We start from the raw sequence: 18,734 nt of genomic DNA, 5'->3' as shown, positions 1-18,734 counted from the left end.
CGTGGGGGTGCTGGAGCCTATCTCAGCGGTCATTGGGCAGAAGACAGGAAGTGAAAGAAATAGTAAATCTGAAACAATATTAGGTTATATTAATTTATCAAATGTAGCTTGAAATGTAGTAAAATCTTTGAGTAAAAGGTTTCCCAAATTATATTGTTTGAAATGGCATAACTTGCTGCCTCATATGTGAAAAAATGAACAATATACTATGTATACATACACACATCTAATATTTATTTATACAGACATTTCAAGAACTTGCAACCGGGAGCCACTCAGCTTTCACATCAATATACCACATTAAATAGATTAACACATTAAGCACATCTGTTTGCAAAGTAAATGTATTTTAAGTCATTAAACCAAGAACGAAATCTATGTAGCCCAGGTTGTGGCCTAGAATTGTATATGTATTTTGGGTAATTTTACTTTTCACAGGTTTCATTAAAGCTCAATCTTGGTAGTCGTTCATGATACAGCAAGTTCCACTTTATCTGCACTAGTTAGATCACTGTTCATAGAAATCTGAGCAGTTTATTGGCTGCAAATCCCATTAACATGACCACTGCAGTTCAAACTGAGGTGGTTCCAACTAACATGGTTCAAACCACTGTGGTCCATCTGAGTTGCGATGGTTTTTGGAAACAGTCAGTAATAGGATGATTGTCGTTGTTTTGAAAATGTGTCCCAGATCCAGTCCTCCAGTAAGCATATATAGCACATAAATCTACACATTATATATAAATCTATTTATTATCCGTTTTAGATTTATTTTCATCACAATTTTCTCTAAGCCCATTATCTATGTACATATTTATTTGTTATATACAAAGCAGTACAGGAGAGTAACTGGCAGGCATTTGGCATTGTTTTTATCAGAGGTTTTCTTGTAGGTCTTCTTGATCTATTTGAACCAGAAACATAATAGACAGCTTGTAATAGCTATTGAATCAGTGCAAAATTAGTAAAAAAAAGTACAAAATTAACGACAGTGACAGCCCCCCATATATTTACGCAGATTCTGAGAGTTGCAGAATTCCTGTCTCAGTATCAGTACATGGAGCCCTGAGACTGAATTGTTGTAATTCGTGGTCGATGGGGGTCCGTGTTGCTCGGCTTCCGAAAAATTCTCTGCAGAATCATCTTCAAATGATTCCGAAATTTTACACCAACAAAAACATAAAACACTGGGTTGAGACAGCAGTGGGAAAAAGCAAGGAGTTGGCAAACGTAAAGTGCATAATCAAGATGAGTGGAGACGTCACATACTGTAAAATTCTCCATCTGATGCTCAGTTAAGGTGTGCAGGAATATTACAATGTTATAAGGAGCCCAGCCAACAAAAAACACTGCCACAATGCAGAAGATCAGTCTTATAGTCCTGTGTCTCTTGTTTTTTCTGCACTTGAAGATGGTTTGAAGAATTCTTACGTAGCAAAAATCCATGACCACAAAGGCAGCAATGAAAAAAATGTTCTGTTGGTATGCAGTGTTAAAGCTGGCTTTAGTGCTGTTAAACTCACAGTAGAGCATGTCAGAGTCGCCTGGGTCAGGCATGACTTCACTGTACAGTACGGCTGGTATTGCTGCTGCAAAGCTCACCCCCCAAGCAAGGATGGGAACAGCTGCAAACCTCTGTCCTCTCTCCCAGTCAGAGAGAGGGTGGACCACTGCTATATAGCGCTGAATGGTCATCAGCATCAGCAACACAATGCTACTGTAATATCCAGCTGAGAAGACAAAATTGACCCCTTTGCACACTGCATCACCAAAGGTCCAGCCCCAGATGTACTGACAGGACCAAAATGGAAGTCCCAGAGTGAACATCAGGTCAGAGACAGCCAAGTTGAGGATGAAGATGTTGGTCAAAGATCTGAGGGTCTCGTAGAGGCCAAGAATGACAAGAACCAGTGTGTTACCAACAAGACTGAAGACGACCACAATGGAAAAGAATAAAGGAACTGCAATGGATCCAACCATGGCCACAGTTTCTTTGTCACAAAAGTTAGGATCTGATATATTATCTAAATCATAATCATATGTACCATTAGAGTTTGCATCATCGGTTTCTGGAAAGCAGAAACAATAGGATTGTTAAACATGCAACAAACAGATCACTTCCAAATAGTATTAGGCCACATTTATTATACCTAAATAAAAAGATCATGATTATGTAATGGGTACATTTACATAATGCAGTGCTTTAAATGATAACTTGCTTAATAATCAAGTCAAAATATCTGGTATATATCAAACTTGGCTTAATGTTTAAAAAATAGCTTTACATACCCATTTTTGTCCCCAAAACTGGCTACTCTTTAGACCATAGACCACCAAGTACTTTTTTCTTTTCAATTGAAAAGAATTCTTTATTCTGAAGGTTTATTAGTAGATCAACACATAGTAACAATATAATAAATGATGTCAAAAGAAAGTTTCTGTCAGCAGATTGAGGTGAATAAGACTGAAGTGGGTGAATTTGTACGCTGAAGGTAAAGGTGTCCCCTCCCCTAAACTCCACCCCTTTGACTGTTTTCTGTGTATACACAGCAGGAACCAACCTGCAACATGCTTCTTGTTACACAATGCAAATACTGTATAAAACATGATATAACAGTCTTTGTACTAACCAAAGACAACAATAGCCTGAGTGTTCACAGCTGTACCTGGTTTCACTAACCTCACCCACTTAGAAAAGAATGCAATTAGTATATTTTAGTAAACTCAAGTGCTCTGGTGCAAAATTACAACAAACACCCATAAACTGTGTGTATCAAACTCACTCCCAGAGGGCCACAATAATGCAGTTTAGTTTTATTAACATTCCTAAAGCACTTGATCAATTATCAAATGCTTCATTAGTCAGTTAGATCTGTTACAGCAGAGAAAGCACTAAATTGTCCAGAGCTGTCAGAGCTGTAACCCTTCAGGCCTGGCGGTGACCACCTCTTCTGTTCTAAGATGATCAGTATGAGGTCCCCTTTGTTGCCCTAGTATGACAGCTAAGGTTTCATGAAAACAATGCAAACCAATATCTGTTATTCTGTCTAAAGATTTATGAATACATCAGTGCAATGGCATTTGCTTTAAGATTACCTTTGATTGGAAGCAGCCTGAGCGTCTTCAGTGATCAGTGTAATAAATGATTAAATAACAAAGTAACACATTTTCTTAAAGTTATAAACATATGTCACAATTTCAAATCTTCAGTTTTGAATTTTCATTACAATGTTTTGTGTATGTCTAGAAACTGCGGTCTTATCCATCCTAATGGGGATATTAAACCTTGGCTTTTGACATTGGTGACATCAAAATGATCGTTTTCGATTGATGGAGTTATTAATAACCAACAAAACGGCATGCACAGCAATGATCTACAGTTAAATTGTAAATCCTGCCATGATAAAATGCTCGGTTAGTTAATAAAATTTCACAATATTAAAGTGTATGTGTAACAGCATTAATATTAGTTTTAGTGATATTTTTTGTTGGTTTTTAAATTATGGTACATTATTGTGTGTTCTATGCATGATGTCTATTTCTGAATTTCCAAAAATGTCTCCAAAAGCAAAAGGGAAAACTTTCATAACTAAAAAAAGATGAGATGAACTAAAAATATTGTTGAAGATGGGACAACAGGATCCCTCTCTGAAAGTGTCAGTTCTATCACAGTGCAGTGGAATAAGCATGAGGGTTTACATACCTTGTGTTTGATTCATTGTCTGATTGCAATTACTAAATATAAAGTGCTTTTTATTGAGTAAAATTAACAAGTCTTCGGTATAATCAATATAAACTTTTCCAACTTTAAAGAATTGGAAAATCAAAACAAAATTTTATTGGTTTGGAAATGATGAGACCCCAGGACACCCTATACTAACAGTGACCCTCGAACAGCATTGAACTTTGTATTGAATTGTATTGAACTACAAAGTCTGGCTTTGTAACGGTCCTAGAACCCTGAAAAAGATCCCTGTTTACGTAATGAATAGGAAATGAACAATGCTTATGGGTTTATCTAGCTCGGCACCATTATTAACAATCTCAACTGTACAAACTGAAATCTGCAGCTACAGATAAGCATGCTGCTTTTCTACTTTGTCAACATCAGACATAGAATAAAGTAACATTTCATGAGCCAGTGTAGTTTGTGACTGCCCTGCTTCACATGAAAGCTTCATGTGGTTACAGTGGAAACAGTGTCTTGGTTCAATGGAAGCCTACATCCTCATTATGGTCCCCGGGGTCTGAGTGATGAGGCAGTTTGTGGCTTTTACGGTTTTACATGCTCATATTCAGGTGTAAAGGCCCAGTTAGCAGACACAATGCTCTAGTCACAGCTAGGCTTCCCACTCAGCTTATCCCTGTGACTGACATGCATGTAACGCTGGTGTCTTCAGCGGTCGTATGATGTGTCCTGCAACCAAACCCGATGGCGCTGCCTATTGGTTTAGAGCGTTAAGTGGGCGGGACAAAGGATGAAAACAGTCAGCGCGTCCATAGTTTCTGGTTTTCCCTGAGGGCTGCGTATCTCTTTATGAATGAAAACTGGTTTAAGTGGAGTTTAGAGTTTAGAGTCACTAATACACTATAAGAATATACGCCCTCATAACCAAGAACTCGACGTTTTTACTTGTCAATATCTAAGCTGGCCGCCGCGATGAAGATTCTGATTGGCTGGCGCCGACGTCAATCAGAGCGCTCATTCAGACTAGCAAGTTTGTTCACCGATGTAAACTTTAAGGGGGGCCGCTCAGGATCCTTAAAGAAGTATGTTAAACTTTCTTTGTTGTCCTCGGTACCGTTGGTCACTTTGGACAGATTAAAAGACAAGGAGCTGTGATAAAAGCTAAAATGCAGTGTAGTTATTTTATGGACTTGACGAATTACCCGTTTACAGCAACTTAGTTCGCTTTCCAGCTGCTGACAAACACAGAGCACAGTTCAACAGACGAGGATGACTGGAGTGTTTTTAAACATGGCTGGACACTGAACAAAAACAACTGGTTTTCTCGTGTGAAAAACTGAATAGACAGCTAGTTTTCAGACCAAAAATGTGAACAATAGCAACTGAGTAGACCGCCAAGTCGCATTTATTGCAAAAAGGAGTAGTGAGAGTATATATACGGGATAAAAGTGTTAAAAGTCGCATCCTCGGCCATAAAAAACGCCAAATTTTGGCTGACAACTTAAGACCTCAGCATGGTTTTCAGTTCCCATGTCGTATCTTCTCCGTCATTACACACCTGTGAGTGTGTTTTTGTTTTGTGGTCTAGGTGGAAATGGCCGTGAAAGCTCGACATTATCAGGTTTCTGGGATGTTGTGACAGTTTCACAGTAATGCCTGTTGTACTGTCTACAGTTCATGCCTCAGCGCTCGAGTACACAGACAAATCAATAGTGTTAAAGTGGACTTCCACCGGTTTTTCAAAATTTCTGCTTAATTCAGACACTGAGATGTAAACAAGGTCATTAAGACTGGTTTAATGTGAAATGGTTCATTGTAGAGAAACTTACCTACTCGGATATCTTTACAGTGGTGTTGATAGGAACCAGAAGACTAATATCTACAGTGTAGGGCATTTTGCTGTTCACAACCACCTATGTACCTGTCTTCTGAGTTTTTATATGTACTGTTGATGATGGTAAAACAGTGGTAAATCTAAAAAATAACTTGTTTGGGGACTAGTTTGCCTCACAACAGCCTGCATGTACCCCTCCACCATGACTGGGTTTTAAAAACTTTTTTAAATATCTTTTTATATCTTTTTTATATCTTTTTTTATATTTGATTATGCAGAATTTTTAAAAATACATGGAATTCCCCTTTAACATGCTGTAAGAGTGAATTTAAGCTATGGAGGAATATTGCCGTGTAGCCTACAGTTAGGCTACAGGATTCTGTTTCAGATTAAAGATGTGGGGACTGGAACCTAAAACCGCACTGAAGTAAAAGTAGTTACCACAAACCAACTTAAGTAAGAGTAAAGTTCTCAAATAGGCTACCGAGTTTTCCATTCAACTGCATTGGGACTTTCAGCATCTGTTAGTTGAAAAAACTGAAGTGCTGTTCTTCTCTTTTGAGGATATTTTTGGTCACATAATGCTAAAGCTTGAAAGCGAGAGGTGTGAACAAATGCAAATTTAGCACCGACAAATTTAAATTAAACCCGCAAAAGGAAAGTATGAAAACAAAGCGTGAGGAACTAAAATAGAATTAAGAAATACAGACAAATCCTCCATTACCATAATTACCGGCATGACCATAAACGCTGGTTAAAAGTGACCTGAATTCTGTCTGTGTAACAATTTTTTACTGTGACATGAGGGGGGCTTTCAGAGGAGATTCCTGCCATCACATATAATATTGTGTAGCTTTTTATATACATTATGGTTAAGGTAAAACCACACATTGCCATTTTCTCTCCAGCTTTGTTAATCAGAATGGACAGTGTGCACAAGATAACTTTGTTATCACATTGAGTAGTGTGGTGAAGTGAGCCTAGTGCTGCACAGTAAAGTCTCTCGCTGCTCTAACTGTTCAGTTCTTGCTTTCACAGACAGTAGATAGTTGGCTCCGGTGTAGCCGGAAGTAGCATGAAGTAGCATGCTCAAACATCTCATATACTATATTATCCTAAAGCACAAGTTCCCTGTATGATGATATAATTCTGATATGATACTAAAATGCGATACTTGTCGTTCTAATTTTAGCATTAGGCTGCATGTGGCTACTGTTTTTATTGTTTGACCTACTTCCTTATGTGGTGCTACAAGCAGTTCTGGGATACCCCAGGCTACATTTGTTACCAAATGAGATCTAATTTTTCCTTTCTTAACTTTTGTGCATCTGATATCTGATCAAGCATTTCTGCTTTGACTGCAAAAGTTTTTGTTAGATTTTGTAGCTGAACTGTATACTGTGCAGAGATGCAGTCCTATTGGTTTTAACATCTTAAAAACACCCAGGAAAGATGACAGCCTTCCATTCTTAACTCATATAACTGTCTAACGTACATACATAGTTTCATAGTTACTGAATAATGTATAGTGTAGTAGAAACCTTGCGATGAAAAACTGAATGGACATGGAGTTTAACGGGTTGACAAACTCTTGGTATTTAGTTGGCAGCGTAGAGGTTTGATGAGGTATTATGCTTTTAGGGTGTAAACTATGAGTACAGAAGCTCATAGTCAGAATTTCAGAATGCTGAAATTCTAGATGATCTCAGTCAATCTATTTTTCAAGTGTTCTGCTTAATACGTCTCATTGAGATGTAAACAAAGTCATTTAGAGTAATTTGATGTGAATGCTCCATTCTGAAGAAATTTGCAGACTCAGATTTCTTCACAATGGTGGTGATCGAAAACACAGGTTGCAATGTCTAGAGCACAAACCACAATCAGTGACTCTACAGTGACTCTCCCATTATCACTATTACATAAAACTCTGACATGAGTTTTTATATGTAATATTGATAATGATAAAATAGTGGTAACGATTTCTTTGGGTATTGTTTTGCCTTTTGCTCTCCAAGTACCCCATTATAAAATAAATTTTAGGCCAAAATATTGTCTCAGAATGATTGTAAAACAATGTCTCTGTATCAGGCAGCATATCTGCAAGCATTTCATGTATGGCAGCTTCTAGAGACATTGACCTCTTTAGACGTCTGGTTTCTATCACCACCACTGTGGACAATTCTGACTCAGTAAGTGTCTCTAGAACGGAGCACTTCACATCACACCGCTCGGAGTGACTTTGTTTACATGTTAACTATTTAATTATGCAGAAATAAAAAAAATGGTGGATTTTTTTTTTTTATCTCTAATGTACTGGAATGTGTGTGTGCGGTCGTGTGTCTTTTGTCCCTGCTGCCTCTGAATGTGTGTGATTCTCTGACTCAGCAGACTACACATGACCCCTTGACCTGGTTGCCAGGGAGCGAGTGGGACTATGGCGACTGGTGCAGCGACTGGCGAGGGACAGCTCCAGAGGATTATCAGAGATCTGCATGGTACTGTGTGTGTGCGTGTGTGTGTGTGTGCGTGCGTGTGTGTGTGTGTGTGAGAGAGAGACTGCATGTGGGGCTCACGCTCTCGTACACATGGACTTGTGTGTCTGTGCGTGTGATTGTGTATGAATGTATGTAGCACAGAGAGAGAGGGTGGCCTATTGTGTGGACACAGTGGGAGAGTAAAGAGACTGAGCGAGAGAGATACAGAGAGGGAGAATGTCAGGCAGATTCACCTCCAGCAGTAGCTAGTTTGCTTTGCTTTCATGTTTAGTGGCTTTCCCTCAGAGGGGCCCTGTCCTGGCCGGCTGGGTGAAGAGACACTGTCCTCGTCCTGGGACGGTCAGCAAAGAGGAGTTGGGACATGCAGCCTGAGGCAGAGACACGACTCACAGTTCGGCCTTTGGTGGCGTCTTTCCAGTTCCTGAGATGGATAAGAGGCACGTGTGAGGATTCTTCTGGAGGGAAAACACCGGAGCTAGGGCAGAGGGTTAGGACCACGGTGACTAGCTGAACTCAGAAAATGTGTTCGATTGTCTTAGCAATTGTGACAAAATGAAAAAATGATGAGCCAGGTGCAGATTAAAACTGTTCATCACTTGCTATGAAGCTTATGTATAGAGGACTGCTTTCTGAAGAGATACTGGTAGATGGTTAAACGTGAAGAGAAAACAGTCTTTTGATAATTTTTTAACAAGAAAGCTATTTACTGGACAGCACAAAAAATCTAATGGTGGATAGGATGAGGAAGATGGTGAAATTCCATTGTTATGTGACAGACAGTGTATATTGCTGCTTTTAACTAGTTTATTATAGAAGGAATCAATAGCTGCAGCCCTACAGTGGGTGAGAGAGAAAGAGTTAGTGATAGAGAGACTTGAGGCTGGAGCACAGCCATGGAGAAACAACTGGATGCATAGAGCTGATAGACTGACTGTCTGGAAGTAGAAAGGATGCGTGTGTCAGATGAGTCAGGGGTTGAATCATTGTGGTTTCCACTTCTCCTCTTGAATCCCTAAAATTGCAATACCTAAAACATGAATGTGATGTCATTTCTCATTCAAATTTTGCTGTAAGTGTAGATCTGAAACTTTCAACCCAGGCCGCATTTACATTTCTGAGTAATATATATGTATGCAGTACCTAATATATGCATACTTTGTTTTGAATAGTCTTTTTTCAAAATGTTTCAATTACATTTTGTCATATTTTAGCATTTTTCATTGTCATTTTGTAATGATCGAGGGGAGAACTTTATGATAGTGTTGTTAAACAATGAGAAAGTTGTAAGAGAGAATGATTAGTAGAGGCCCTTTGGGAGAAAAGCATGGTAACTCATATAAGCCTTTGAGAGGCATGCCTACTTTAATATAATTGCAATATATGTTTACTACTGTTTGCTTTAAGCTACAGATGTTCTTGTTCATATTTGTGGCACTAATTTTTCACCTCTCCTTTTTCTTTCTATACTTGTGCCCTCTATCGGGCCTAACAGATGCTGTGGCAGAGATAACCAAAGAGTACAAGGAGAATGGAGAGCCAGTCACAGATGACAGCTCTAACCTACATAAGTTCTCCTACAAACTGGAGTACCTGCTACAGGTTAGGATTCTCTCACACACACACACACATGCACACATAGAGCACTACAAGAAATGAAGAAGTGTCATCACTGTCTTCAGCAGATCATCTGTCAATGTCAGCTGATAAATAAATGTATCATCTTCGATGTAGGCCTAATCTCCAGTTACAAGGGGTGGAATGTGGTTGGGCACAGCACTGAGCAATTTAGTGTTGATTTTATCATCTCAGGGCTTGATAATTACCTCTTAAGCTAGTTTTACATGGTGAACCTTTCACTTGTGGCAGTTAAGTTCACTAGTTAAGTCAAGTTGCATGGAAATTATGCTGCAGGCAACAGGTTGCATGGAAGTTTCAATGTAAAGCCAGCCTAGGGCCCAGTAAACACTAAACAGTACAGTGCTGACACCCTCTATGACTTTTACTTAAGCTCTTCTGATCTGCGCATTTGTTCTACATTGACATATAAGCCAGTTGACTTTTTGACTTTTTCAGTTGAACAGACAAATTCTTCACACTACATTCAGTTGATTAAATGGACGTTTATGGGCAAATTTGGTTTTTGATTTGATTTTTTAACGCATTCAAACGTGACTGAATTGAAGTGCTAAACTGACCATAACCCTAGTAGATGTTGCTGACATAGATTTTTCATTCAGTTTTTTTATCCTGTGGTTTTTGGACATATTGATAGAGGAACTTGATCAAGCAATTTACGCTTCATGTGTTTATAACACTGTTGTATTTCATGTATTTATGTAATGGTACTAATGCAGTGTTATTTTTGTACAGTTTGATCAGAAGGAGAAGACTACATTTCTGGGTACAAGGAAAGATTACTGGGATTACTTTAATGACTGCCTGGCCAAAATCAAGGGAGCCAATGATGGCATTCGCTTTGTCAAGTCTATTCCTGAGGTAGGACACATTCACTTATTCACACAGGTGGTCAGTCCTGTGCTGCTAGTTTTTGCCTGGAGTTTGATCCATGATGTTTTATTTTGGGTTTTCCTTGCAACATACATTCAGTATGACTGCATGAGCCTCTTTAGCAAAACATCTTAATTGCACATGCAAAGAGATCAGGTACAGAAACATCTTTCTTTGTGTGTTACAGTTTCATTATCTTTTGTACTGTTTGAAATACAAAGGACCTGCTGAAATAATCTGTTCTTTCTCATATGCTTGCAAAGAAAAATTTTTGTGAAATATCATGCTGTCATGAGAATGACTCTATTAGGGAAGAGGGCATTTGAAATACTAACTGCCGTCTGTGCTGCTTGTCCTTTGCTGACTGCAGTTCTTAGCAAAGGCAAAACTTTCTTCCTGTTGCTGAAAATGTCTACATAAATTGTTACAGAAGACTAGATGAATTCTAGACCAGCTAAGTGTTTATGTCAAGTGGGAAAAAACATAAAAAACATGAGCTTTAAAAAAAATTAGGGTTAACAAAATCAGGGTTAACAGATTGCGTGTATTGTAGTCACTGTCTGTGTGTGGTTGTTTTGTTTGTTTCTTACTTGTACTTCCTTGGTTTATTTATTTATTGGGGATTTTTACCCAGTATTTCTGCCCAGTTCATTTCCAACTTCCATAATTTTAATAAACTTCGGAGCCTGAGATTTGCATTTTCCAAACTCTAAATGTTAGAATTTACATTGAATACCAATAGTAGATCTATTTGTCTGAGAAAAATGCAGTTGGCTAGCTAACAATATAGCAAATGCTTTTATATGAGTTTAAAATTATTAACAAAAAAACTGCTACTTAAGTAATGTTCCTGAAAAGTAGTTTTGCTTCTATGCAAGAATATTCTGTTTAACATAGTCATCCTGTGTCATCCTGAGAAGTTCGGGTTAAACCTTTGGAAGGACGCTAATGTTTTCTTTCTCTCTTTTGCATTCTCAGCTGAAGACGTCGCTGGGGAAAGGCCGAGCATTTATCCGTTACTCTCTGGTACACCAGCGGCTAGCGGACACTCTTCAGCAGTGCCTCCTGAATTCGAGGACCACCAGGTAACCACGCTCTCTCACACTCTCAAAAATCTCTGTATTCACCTTTGTGTCAACTCTCTGTAACTGGGGAAAGTTCCACTAAAGAAGGCTCCCTCTGATCATAGGCTCTCTGTTTTGCTCCAGAAGGTACTTTAAAACTGTGCAAAATGAGCCTCCTTTGTAACATTTATATACTTTACATTGCATTACGATTTCAGACAGCACCTTAATTTGGATATAGAAGTACTGGCAGTGTTTCTGCTATATTTTGCAGCGCCAGCCCAAAATTATAGCCACCACTCTTTCAGAATTTTATGAAATGTCACGAAATCACAATTACAAAACTCTGCAGAGGGCTTTTAATTTGAAACGACAGTTATGAATTTAGGGTTCTACAACATCCTGCCCATGGTACCCATTGTGGTGGCACCTAAAAGATCAATCCTGCGTGATGGTTCTGGAGAAATTAAATTGAACCTAAAGACATACAGAAAAAAAAAACTCATGTAGTGACATTAACAGTTTTGTGCGTCATCACCTGTGTGTATTGAGTTCTGTGTGTGTCTGACAGGCCAGGAAGTTTACTTGCTTATTGTTCATTCCATTGTTCCATGTTCCTGTAAATGAACCGCTCTCTCTAGCCATCACTTTCATTAGTCGAACTTGATGCTTTCTCTTCCTTTATTGAGTTGTACTTCTTGAAACTGGGTTCCGTGTTTTGTCAGAGGGTGTACTAAGAGTGGAAGCTGCCCTTTTCTTTGTGTTTGCTGAAGAATAGGTGTGTGTGTTGGAGTGTAAACAAACAAGCATGTGTTTGTGGTTCATGTTCTGTAAGGGACCTGTTTAGTATGTGTTTCATGTATTTGGTCTTGTGTATTATATTTGTTACATTGCAGTGTCCAAATTCTGGCCCAAGTGCTTTATTTAGAAGTAACACTCTGCCCTAGTCTTGAGGGACAGCACTGCACTGTTTTTGCCCCAGCTGTTGAGGTTGATACCTGTTTGGTAAACAGTTCCATGGCAGTCTGCCTTAAAGAATATTGTTTACCTCTTAGAAGTTTCATGTTATTATTCTCAAAATTACTGGGGATGACTGTCGTTAAATTTTGCTGTGCTATGTGATAACAATGACGTGTAGTTGTATTGTTGAAGCTACACTATGTAAGTTTTGGGGATTTGGAGACCTCTCTGCTGGAAAATTTGTAATCGCATGCATTGTGTGGAAGAACATTTGTAACATCGGTTGTCTTCGGATCCCTTCCCCAAGCAGATGAATCTGAATTGTGAGCGCCTTGAAAGAGTATTTATAGAGTCAAAACTTGGGCTTCTGTAATTTAATAGCTCTGTACCCATCATTTCTCTGTTCTTTATCTGCAGTGACTGGTATTATGCTCGGAGTCCCTTCCTAAAGCCTCATCTAAGTGTGGACATTATTAATTATCTCTACGAGCTCAATGAGGTCCAGTTTGATCTGGCATCCCGAGGTCATGACCTTGATTCAGCGTGGCCCACGTTTGCAAGGTAATCAGGAGGAAACAATCTGAATTTCCTTTTCATGAAGGATTGTATTTTGTTTTGCTTTATGCTTTGGCTTGTTTTCATAATTGTTGTGATCATGTTGTAGCATAATAAGCAGAACAGTGTGAGTGATTCAGTTAGTTTGTGAGCGAATTAGTGAGGAACGATTTTGGATGTGATTAAAAATGAATAGTCCAGCATCATGTTGGCATAACTTCTCACCCCTTTTCATGTTCCTGATAATGCTCTGTGAACTGTGCCACAGGAGGACTCTAGGACTGACTAACTCTCCCAGTCACATGTGGAAACCACCCAGCCGCAGCTCCAGCGTTAACAGCCTGGCCAGCACATATTCACAGGTGCTAAGTCTTCCTCCTTCAAACAGGATTCACAGTGCAAACAGATAATCAAATAATCACACTGGAAGTATAACAAGAGTAAATAGAGAAAATGATCTAACAAAAGTAAAGAGACATGCATACATTATTAGCTTTTAATTAATTTATACATTTCTATTTTTAAATTGGTTATCTTCATCATGTCAAATGCTTACTCCTATCATGCAAATCCAGCAGATGGCAGTAGTAACCAAAAGCTGATTCCATCGAAGGCTCTCATGACTTGTAATGGTCAAGCCTGTAGATTTTTGTGCTCTTTTTTCAGCTTAATCAAGTACTGATTAAAATAGCTTATAACTGTGGTCAAATTTGAGATGGAAGGAATCCAAAATTAGAAATTCCACAATAGATGGGTAGAGAAGCCTAAACCCATACTCTGTGTCTACTTCAGTTCAACCATGATTCAAGTAAAAGTTTATAAAAAATAACTTGAGTAGAAGTAGAAAAGTTCCAGGTCAAAAAACTGCAGTACTGCAGTGGAACAAATGTCAAGCAGAGGAACTGAAGTTATTTGGGCATGTTTCTTCTTTTTGGTGCACTCTTGATCTAAAATAATAAAGCTCCAAAGTGAGAAATATGACCAATTACAATGTGGTACAGATGCTGTTACCAACGTAGCACAGTGAAGGAGTCCAAGAGATGTCACCCTCCCAGCTTGGTAGCATCATGTGATAAGGGGAAACACCTAGTTAGTGAGTAGAATTTGTCACAGTTAAACAGGGGAGAAAATTGGGGATATAAAAAACACACACAAAAAAGAAACTTGCCGCACAAAAAGAAACTTATCTAAGTGTTAACAACTAACTTGTAAAACGTAGATTCTTTAATTTGAAATTTCCATAAATCTGTTAAAATGTTACTTGAGTATATGTGACTGAGCAGATGGAACTAGCTGCTGCCCGCCTCTAATGTGGATAAAGTAAAGCGTTGGTTCTAGCCTTTTGTTTGTATGTGACTCCACCTTATTCTAATCTTACACTCTGTCCCATCTCTGCTGTTACTCTGATAGCAACCCCCCGAGTTACCCTGTAGTCCAGACTTAGGGCCAAGTCTGTTGGCTGACCTTACCGAGCCATTGTCCGACTCTACCAGCAGCGCCGTGGATGAGTTGCGTCTAGAGTTGGATCAGTCAGAATTGAAGCAGCGAGAGCTTGTCGAGCGAATCCAGCAGCTTGGTGGAGAGGCCACGGAGCTCCGTGAAGTGGTGACCGAACTCCAGAGGCAGCTGGACATCTCGTTAGCAGCACAGGCTAACCACCAGGAGCTCCAGCTCAAACTGGACGCGCTGAGCGAGAGGGAGCGGAGCCTGGCCCAAGAGCTGGATGTCCTGAGGGGACGCGAGAGCATCAGAGAGGCAGCGCATCAGGAACTTCAGGGTAAACTGGTCTCTGCAGAGAGGAAGAATGAGGAGTTGATAGCTAAATTGGATGGGGTGCTTGAGGAAAAAGGGCAAAGGGCAGCCAGCCACTTTGACTCAGCCCAGAAGATCCACGAGCTGCTGGATGGACTGAAGGAAGCAGAGAAAGGGAGGATAGATGCGCTAGCTGATGGAGAGGAGAAGAGGATGCAGGCTGAACGCCTGGCAGAGGAGCTGAGAATGAAAGAGCAAGCCCTGAAGGATGGAGAGACAAAAATATTGGCTTTAACAGAAAAGGGTGAAAAACTGAAGAAACGGGCAGAAGACCAACGTAATGCAGTGGATAAACTCCAGGGAGCGCTGGCAGTGAGAGAAAAGGAGGCCAGCAACCTCCAGAAACAGCTGCAAGACCTTCAGTGCTCACTGGAGACAATGGAGGAGCAGACTGCAGAGGAAAAGAAGAGGTCCCTTGAGGAGAGAGAAGAGCTGCAAAAGAAGTTGAGCTCTCTAAAAGAAACTCTGGAAGGGAAGCTTCAAAGCTTAACAGCGCAGATCAGGACAAAAGAGACTGAACTTCTCTCAAGTGCCAAGAGGATCAAACACCTGGAGGCTGAAACTGAGCGGCTGAGAGGAGAGAGGCAGAGCCTGAGTGGGAATGTAATAGAACTTGAGTCCAGTACCAAAGATCAGGCCAAAAAGATTGATGACTACAAGGTGCAGTGCAACCAGCTTGTGGAGGTGAACAGCAAGCTTCTACAAACGGTCAAGAGGAATGAGGAGACCAGGAAGGAGCTGGCAGAAAGTAAGGCTGCATTAGAGATTGAGATGACTGGGCTGAGAGCATCTGAAAAGCAGCTCAGAGGGCAGCTCAGTGATGCTAAAGTGACAGTAGACGAGCGGGAACAGCGGATGCGAGAGGAGAACCGTGAGCTGGACGAGAAGCTTCAAAAAACAAAGTTGCAGGCCGAGGAGTCCCAGGGCTTAGTCCGCAAGTTAGAGCAGGAGAACAGGGACCTCAGAGAGGAGCATGGCACTGTCAAAGTTGCTCTCACGGCCATGCAGGATGAGCTGCGCAATATCAATGGCCAGATTGCCGATCTAGAGAAAAGCCTTGGGGCGTCAAGACGCAACGAAGCAAATCTCTCCTTGCAGCTGAAGGACCGAGACTCTCAACTGGAAGATCGAGAGAGGCTGTGTGAGCAACTCCAGGCAAGAGTGGAAGAGCTGGAAGTAAGGGAGAAAGAACTAGAGGCTGGAAAGACTGAGGCAGAGAGAGCCTTTGTGAGACAGAAGGAGATGATGGATAGCCTGGAGGTGCAGAGGAAAGCAGTGGAGAAGGCTCAGAAAGAGACAAGTGCCTGTCAAACAAAGGAAGCCCAAGAAATGGCTTCAAAAGTTGCTGTATTAGAGGAACAGTTAGGGCTGAATGTGAAAGAGGTGTCTAGGCTCCAGGAGGAGTTGGTGGACATGAAGGCCAAATTGCACAGTGCCATAGAAGAGAAGTTAAAAGTCCAGGCCAGGCTGGAAGTCAAAGAGGCATCTTGTGAAGAGCTACAGACCCTGACGGAAGGACTCAAGAAACAAGTCGAGGAGCAGAATCGAGCCCATGTGAGTGAACTAATGCAGTCAAAGGAACATGTAGCAGAGATATCATCTCAACTGAACACGGAAAGATCTACGCGGACTAAATTAGAGGCCGACTTAGCCAGAGTCCATAAAGAGGTATCTGAGCTCAAGACCCAGAATGAGAGACTGGTGCTGGAAAGTGCAGAGACCAAAGAAGGACTCCACAGGGCTAATACAGAGATGGCGGAGCTGGGAATGACTATCTGCCGGCTGACTGCAGAGCGAGAGGAGGCTCGGGAGCACTGGTCGGCTGAGGCCACTCGAATCCAGGAGCTGGAGGAGCAGGGTGAGCGAGAGACGGACCGGCTGAATGCCAGCATGGCAGCACTGCGACAGGAGAATGCCAGCCTCCAAGAGGAGCTCCAGCAGATGGAGAAGCTTCCAGAGACGGTGTTGGAGCTGAAGGAACTGCTGGACAAAGCTGAGAGTGAAAGGGAGGCAGCACGGGAGGAGACAACAGCTGTGAAGTTTCAGATGAGCACAGAAAACATGGCACACCAGAGCCAAGTGAAGGTAAGGAGAGCTTTTCTTTCTTTGTTTGTACATTATTGAATCCCTCATGTTAAAGACATTTCATCAAGAACATCTTTTGACAAATTGTCAGAGTTAGAAAAGCACATAAAGCACATTACCTCAAAAACCTTTTTTGTTTTGTGTTCCTCTGCCCAGAGTTTGAATGAAGAGCTTGAGAGCTTAAAAGCGCAGCTGACGACGGAAAAAGTGAGGATGTCTGGCCTGGACGCCAAAGTTTCAGATTTAGAGGTCTGTAGATGTTTCACCTCCCTTCACTGTGTTCAAGTAACAAGGAGACTGTGCTGTATCTAAACTCTATTTGGAGTTTTACCAGCATCTTCAGTGTTAGAAGTGTTTAAAGACATACTTACTCTACTATCATCAGGTCTGAACTTTGCACTGTGGTGCTTGCAGGAAAACGGGCTTAATTTAAAAAGGCCTTAGAAGTCTGCTTTTAACAAGTTTGATAATTAATGTAGAGAAATCACCTGGATATTACACCATTAATGTTTTTTCCTGCTTTAACTCAGATTGCTGCCCAAAATCTGGTTAAAATGTGTGTCGCTAGTCATCTACCCAGGTCATGGTTTGTGCCATATAATCCTATAGTGAGCTACAAAAGCATGTGGGTTTGGCCCCAAACTCCAGCTTTGTATTTGCCATGACAAAGAAATTACAGTGTTTAAAGTACAAACTACCATCTTTAACTTAATTCTTCAAAAAACCTGTACCCAATCATCCATTTATTAACACTGTTGGTTTGTCATATTGATGTAAATACTTGTGTAATGTAGTGATGATGTATGCAATAAGCTAATATATCTAAAAAGCTAAAAAGACGAAGTTACAACCTCACAGCTATTTTTGATCTTATGATTCATCACTGGATTGCCAGTTGATTCAGTTGGCTGATAAGTAATACATAGAGCATCTTGAGGTCCACAACAGGGGGATGAGGAATTAGGGATAATTAGGGGATGGCAGGGAATGATCGAGCCCTCATTAGCAGATGTACCTGATGTCATTTTCTTACTGAATAATCGTGACTGTAATTATTCCTCATTATAATCGTTTCTATGTTTTGGAAGCTTTGTAAAACAAAAAAAGAGCACAGTCATTGTTGTTGTACTCCCCACTGAAAGCACATGATTGCTGCCTTCTAAATACAAGGTTACAGTAGGATGAAGGAGTTTTAGACAAAGAATGTAAGTTAATGAGACCAAGTTTATACAAAATGTTATCTCACCAGAAAAATTAAATGTGAGAAATACTTTTTGACAGTTTGAGGCTAAACAAGGATGTAAGGTCTAGAATAAGCAACCAAGACTAATTTACAGCCTGTGTTTATTAAACATTTGCTCAAACTTTTAAAAAGCAGCATCACACAATGTTTTTGTACAAATCTGCGTGTTTTTTTTTCACAATACATTATACATTAATGACCAACCAAGTTTGTTTTAAGGAAAACGATATGATATGTAAATAGTGACCATATTATCTTAGGAATAATACCTTGTGATGTCAGCACTCATGAGCACTCAAACCTTGACAGTCTTTAAACCACCTGTGGAGTTTCAGTATTTGCTTTTAACAATAGTTTGGAAATAAAAATTGTCAAATCATTATTCAGGCAAAACCTACTTTTCATGCCAGAAAAGACACTTTGTTGAATGTTGAAGCTGAATGTTAAAGCTAAGGTATTAGGGAACAGTTGTTTATTGTTAACTGAACCT

The 18,734-nt window shown here is 40.2% G+C and overlaps 2 protein-coding genes across 4 annotated transcripts in view; one reads left to right on the top strand and one right to left on the bottom strand.

The window, feature by feature from the left end:
- Positions 1-989: 989 nt before the first annotated feature.
- LOC118822824 (chemokine XC receptor 1-like) lies at positions 990-2,429 on the bottom strand. The gene is made up of 2 exons (XM_036592126.1): positions 2,290-2,429; positions 990-2,069 (listed from the first exon to the last, which is right to left on the bottom strand). Exons 1-2 carry the CDS (start codon positions 2,291-2,293, stop codon positions 1,051-1,053), a joined length of 1,023 nt encoding a protein of 340 aa, XP_036448019.1. The 5' UTR covers positions 2,294-2,429; the 3' UTR covers positions 990-1,050.
- Positions 2,430-4,656: 2,227 nt separating this feature from the next.
- Positions 4,657-18,734, top strand: part of fyco1a (FYVE and coiled-coil domain autophagy adaptor 1a) — a 30,401-nt gene continuing 16,323 nt past the window's right edge. The window contains exons 1-9 of one of the 3 annotated variants that reach the window (XM_036592118.1): positions 4,657-4,770; positions 7,911-8,017; positions 9,510-9,616; positions 10,388-10,513; positions 11,504-11,610; positions 12,967-13,110; positions 13,373-13,466; positions 14,515-17,001; positions 17,158-17,250. In XM_036592118.1, coding sequence (XP_036448011.1) covers positions 7,957-8,017; positions 9,510-9,616; positions 10,388-10,513; positions 11,504-11,610; positions 12,967-13,110; positions 13,373-13,466; positions 14,515-17,001; positions 17,158-17,250 — 3,219 coding nt within the window. In that variant the 5' untranslated portion in view covers positions 4,657-4,770; positions 7,911-7,956. Of the gene's footprint in view, positions 4,771-7,906; positions 8,018-8,288; positions 8,455-9,509; positions 9,617-10,387; positions 10,514-11,503; positions 11,611-12,966; positions 13,111-13,372; positions 13,467-14,514; positions 17,002-17,157; positions 17,251-18,734 lie in introns of those variants that run through there. The other 2 variants (XM_036592116.1, XM_036592115.1) reach the window with 2 other exon arrangements.

The sequence above is a fragment of the Colossoma macropomum genome, unplaced genomic scaffold, assembly GCF_904425465.1.
Source record: "Colossoma macropomum unplaced genomic scaffold, Colossoma_macropomum, whole genome shotgun sequence".
NCBI classification, from domain to species: domain Eukaryota; kingdom Metazoa; phylum Chordata; class Actinopteri; order Characiformes; family Serrasalmidae; genus Colossoma; species Colossoma macropomum.
Note: the sequence above shows the minus strand (reverse complement) of the source record. Positions and strands in the feature narration are given on the sequence as shown.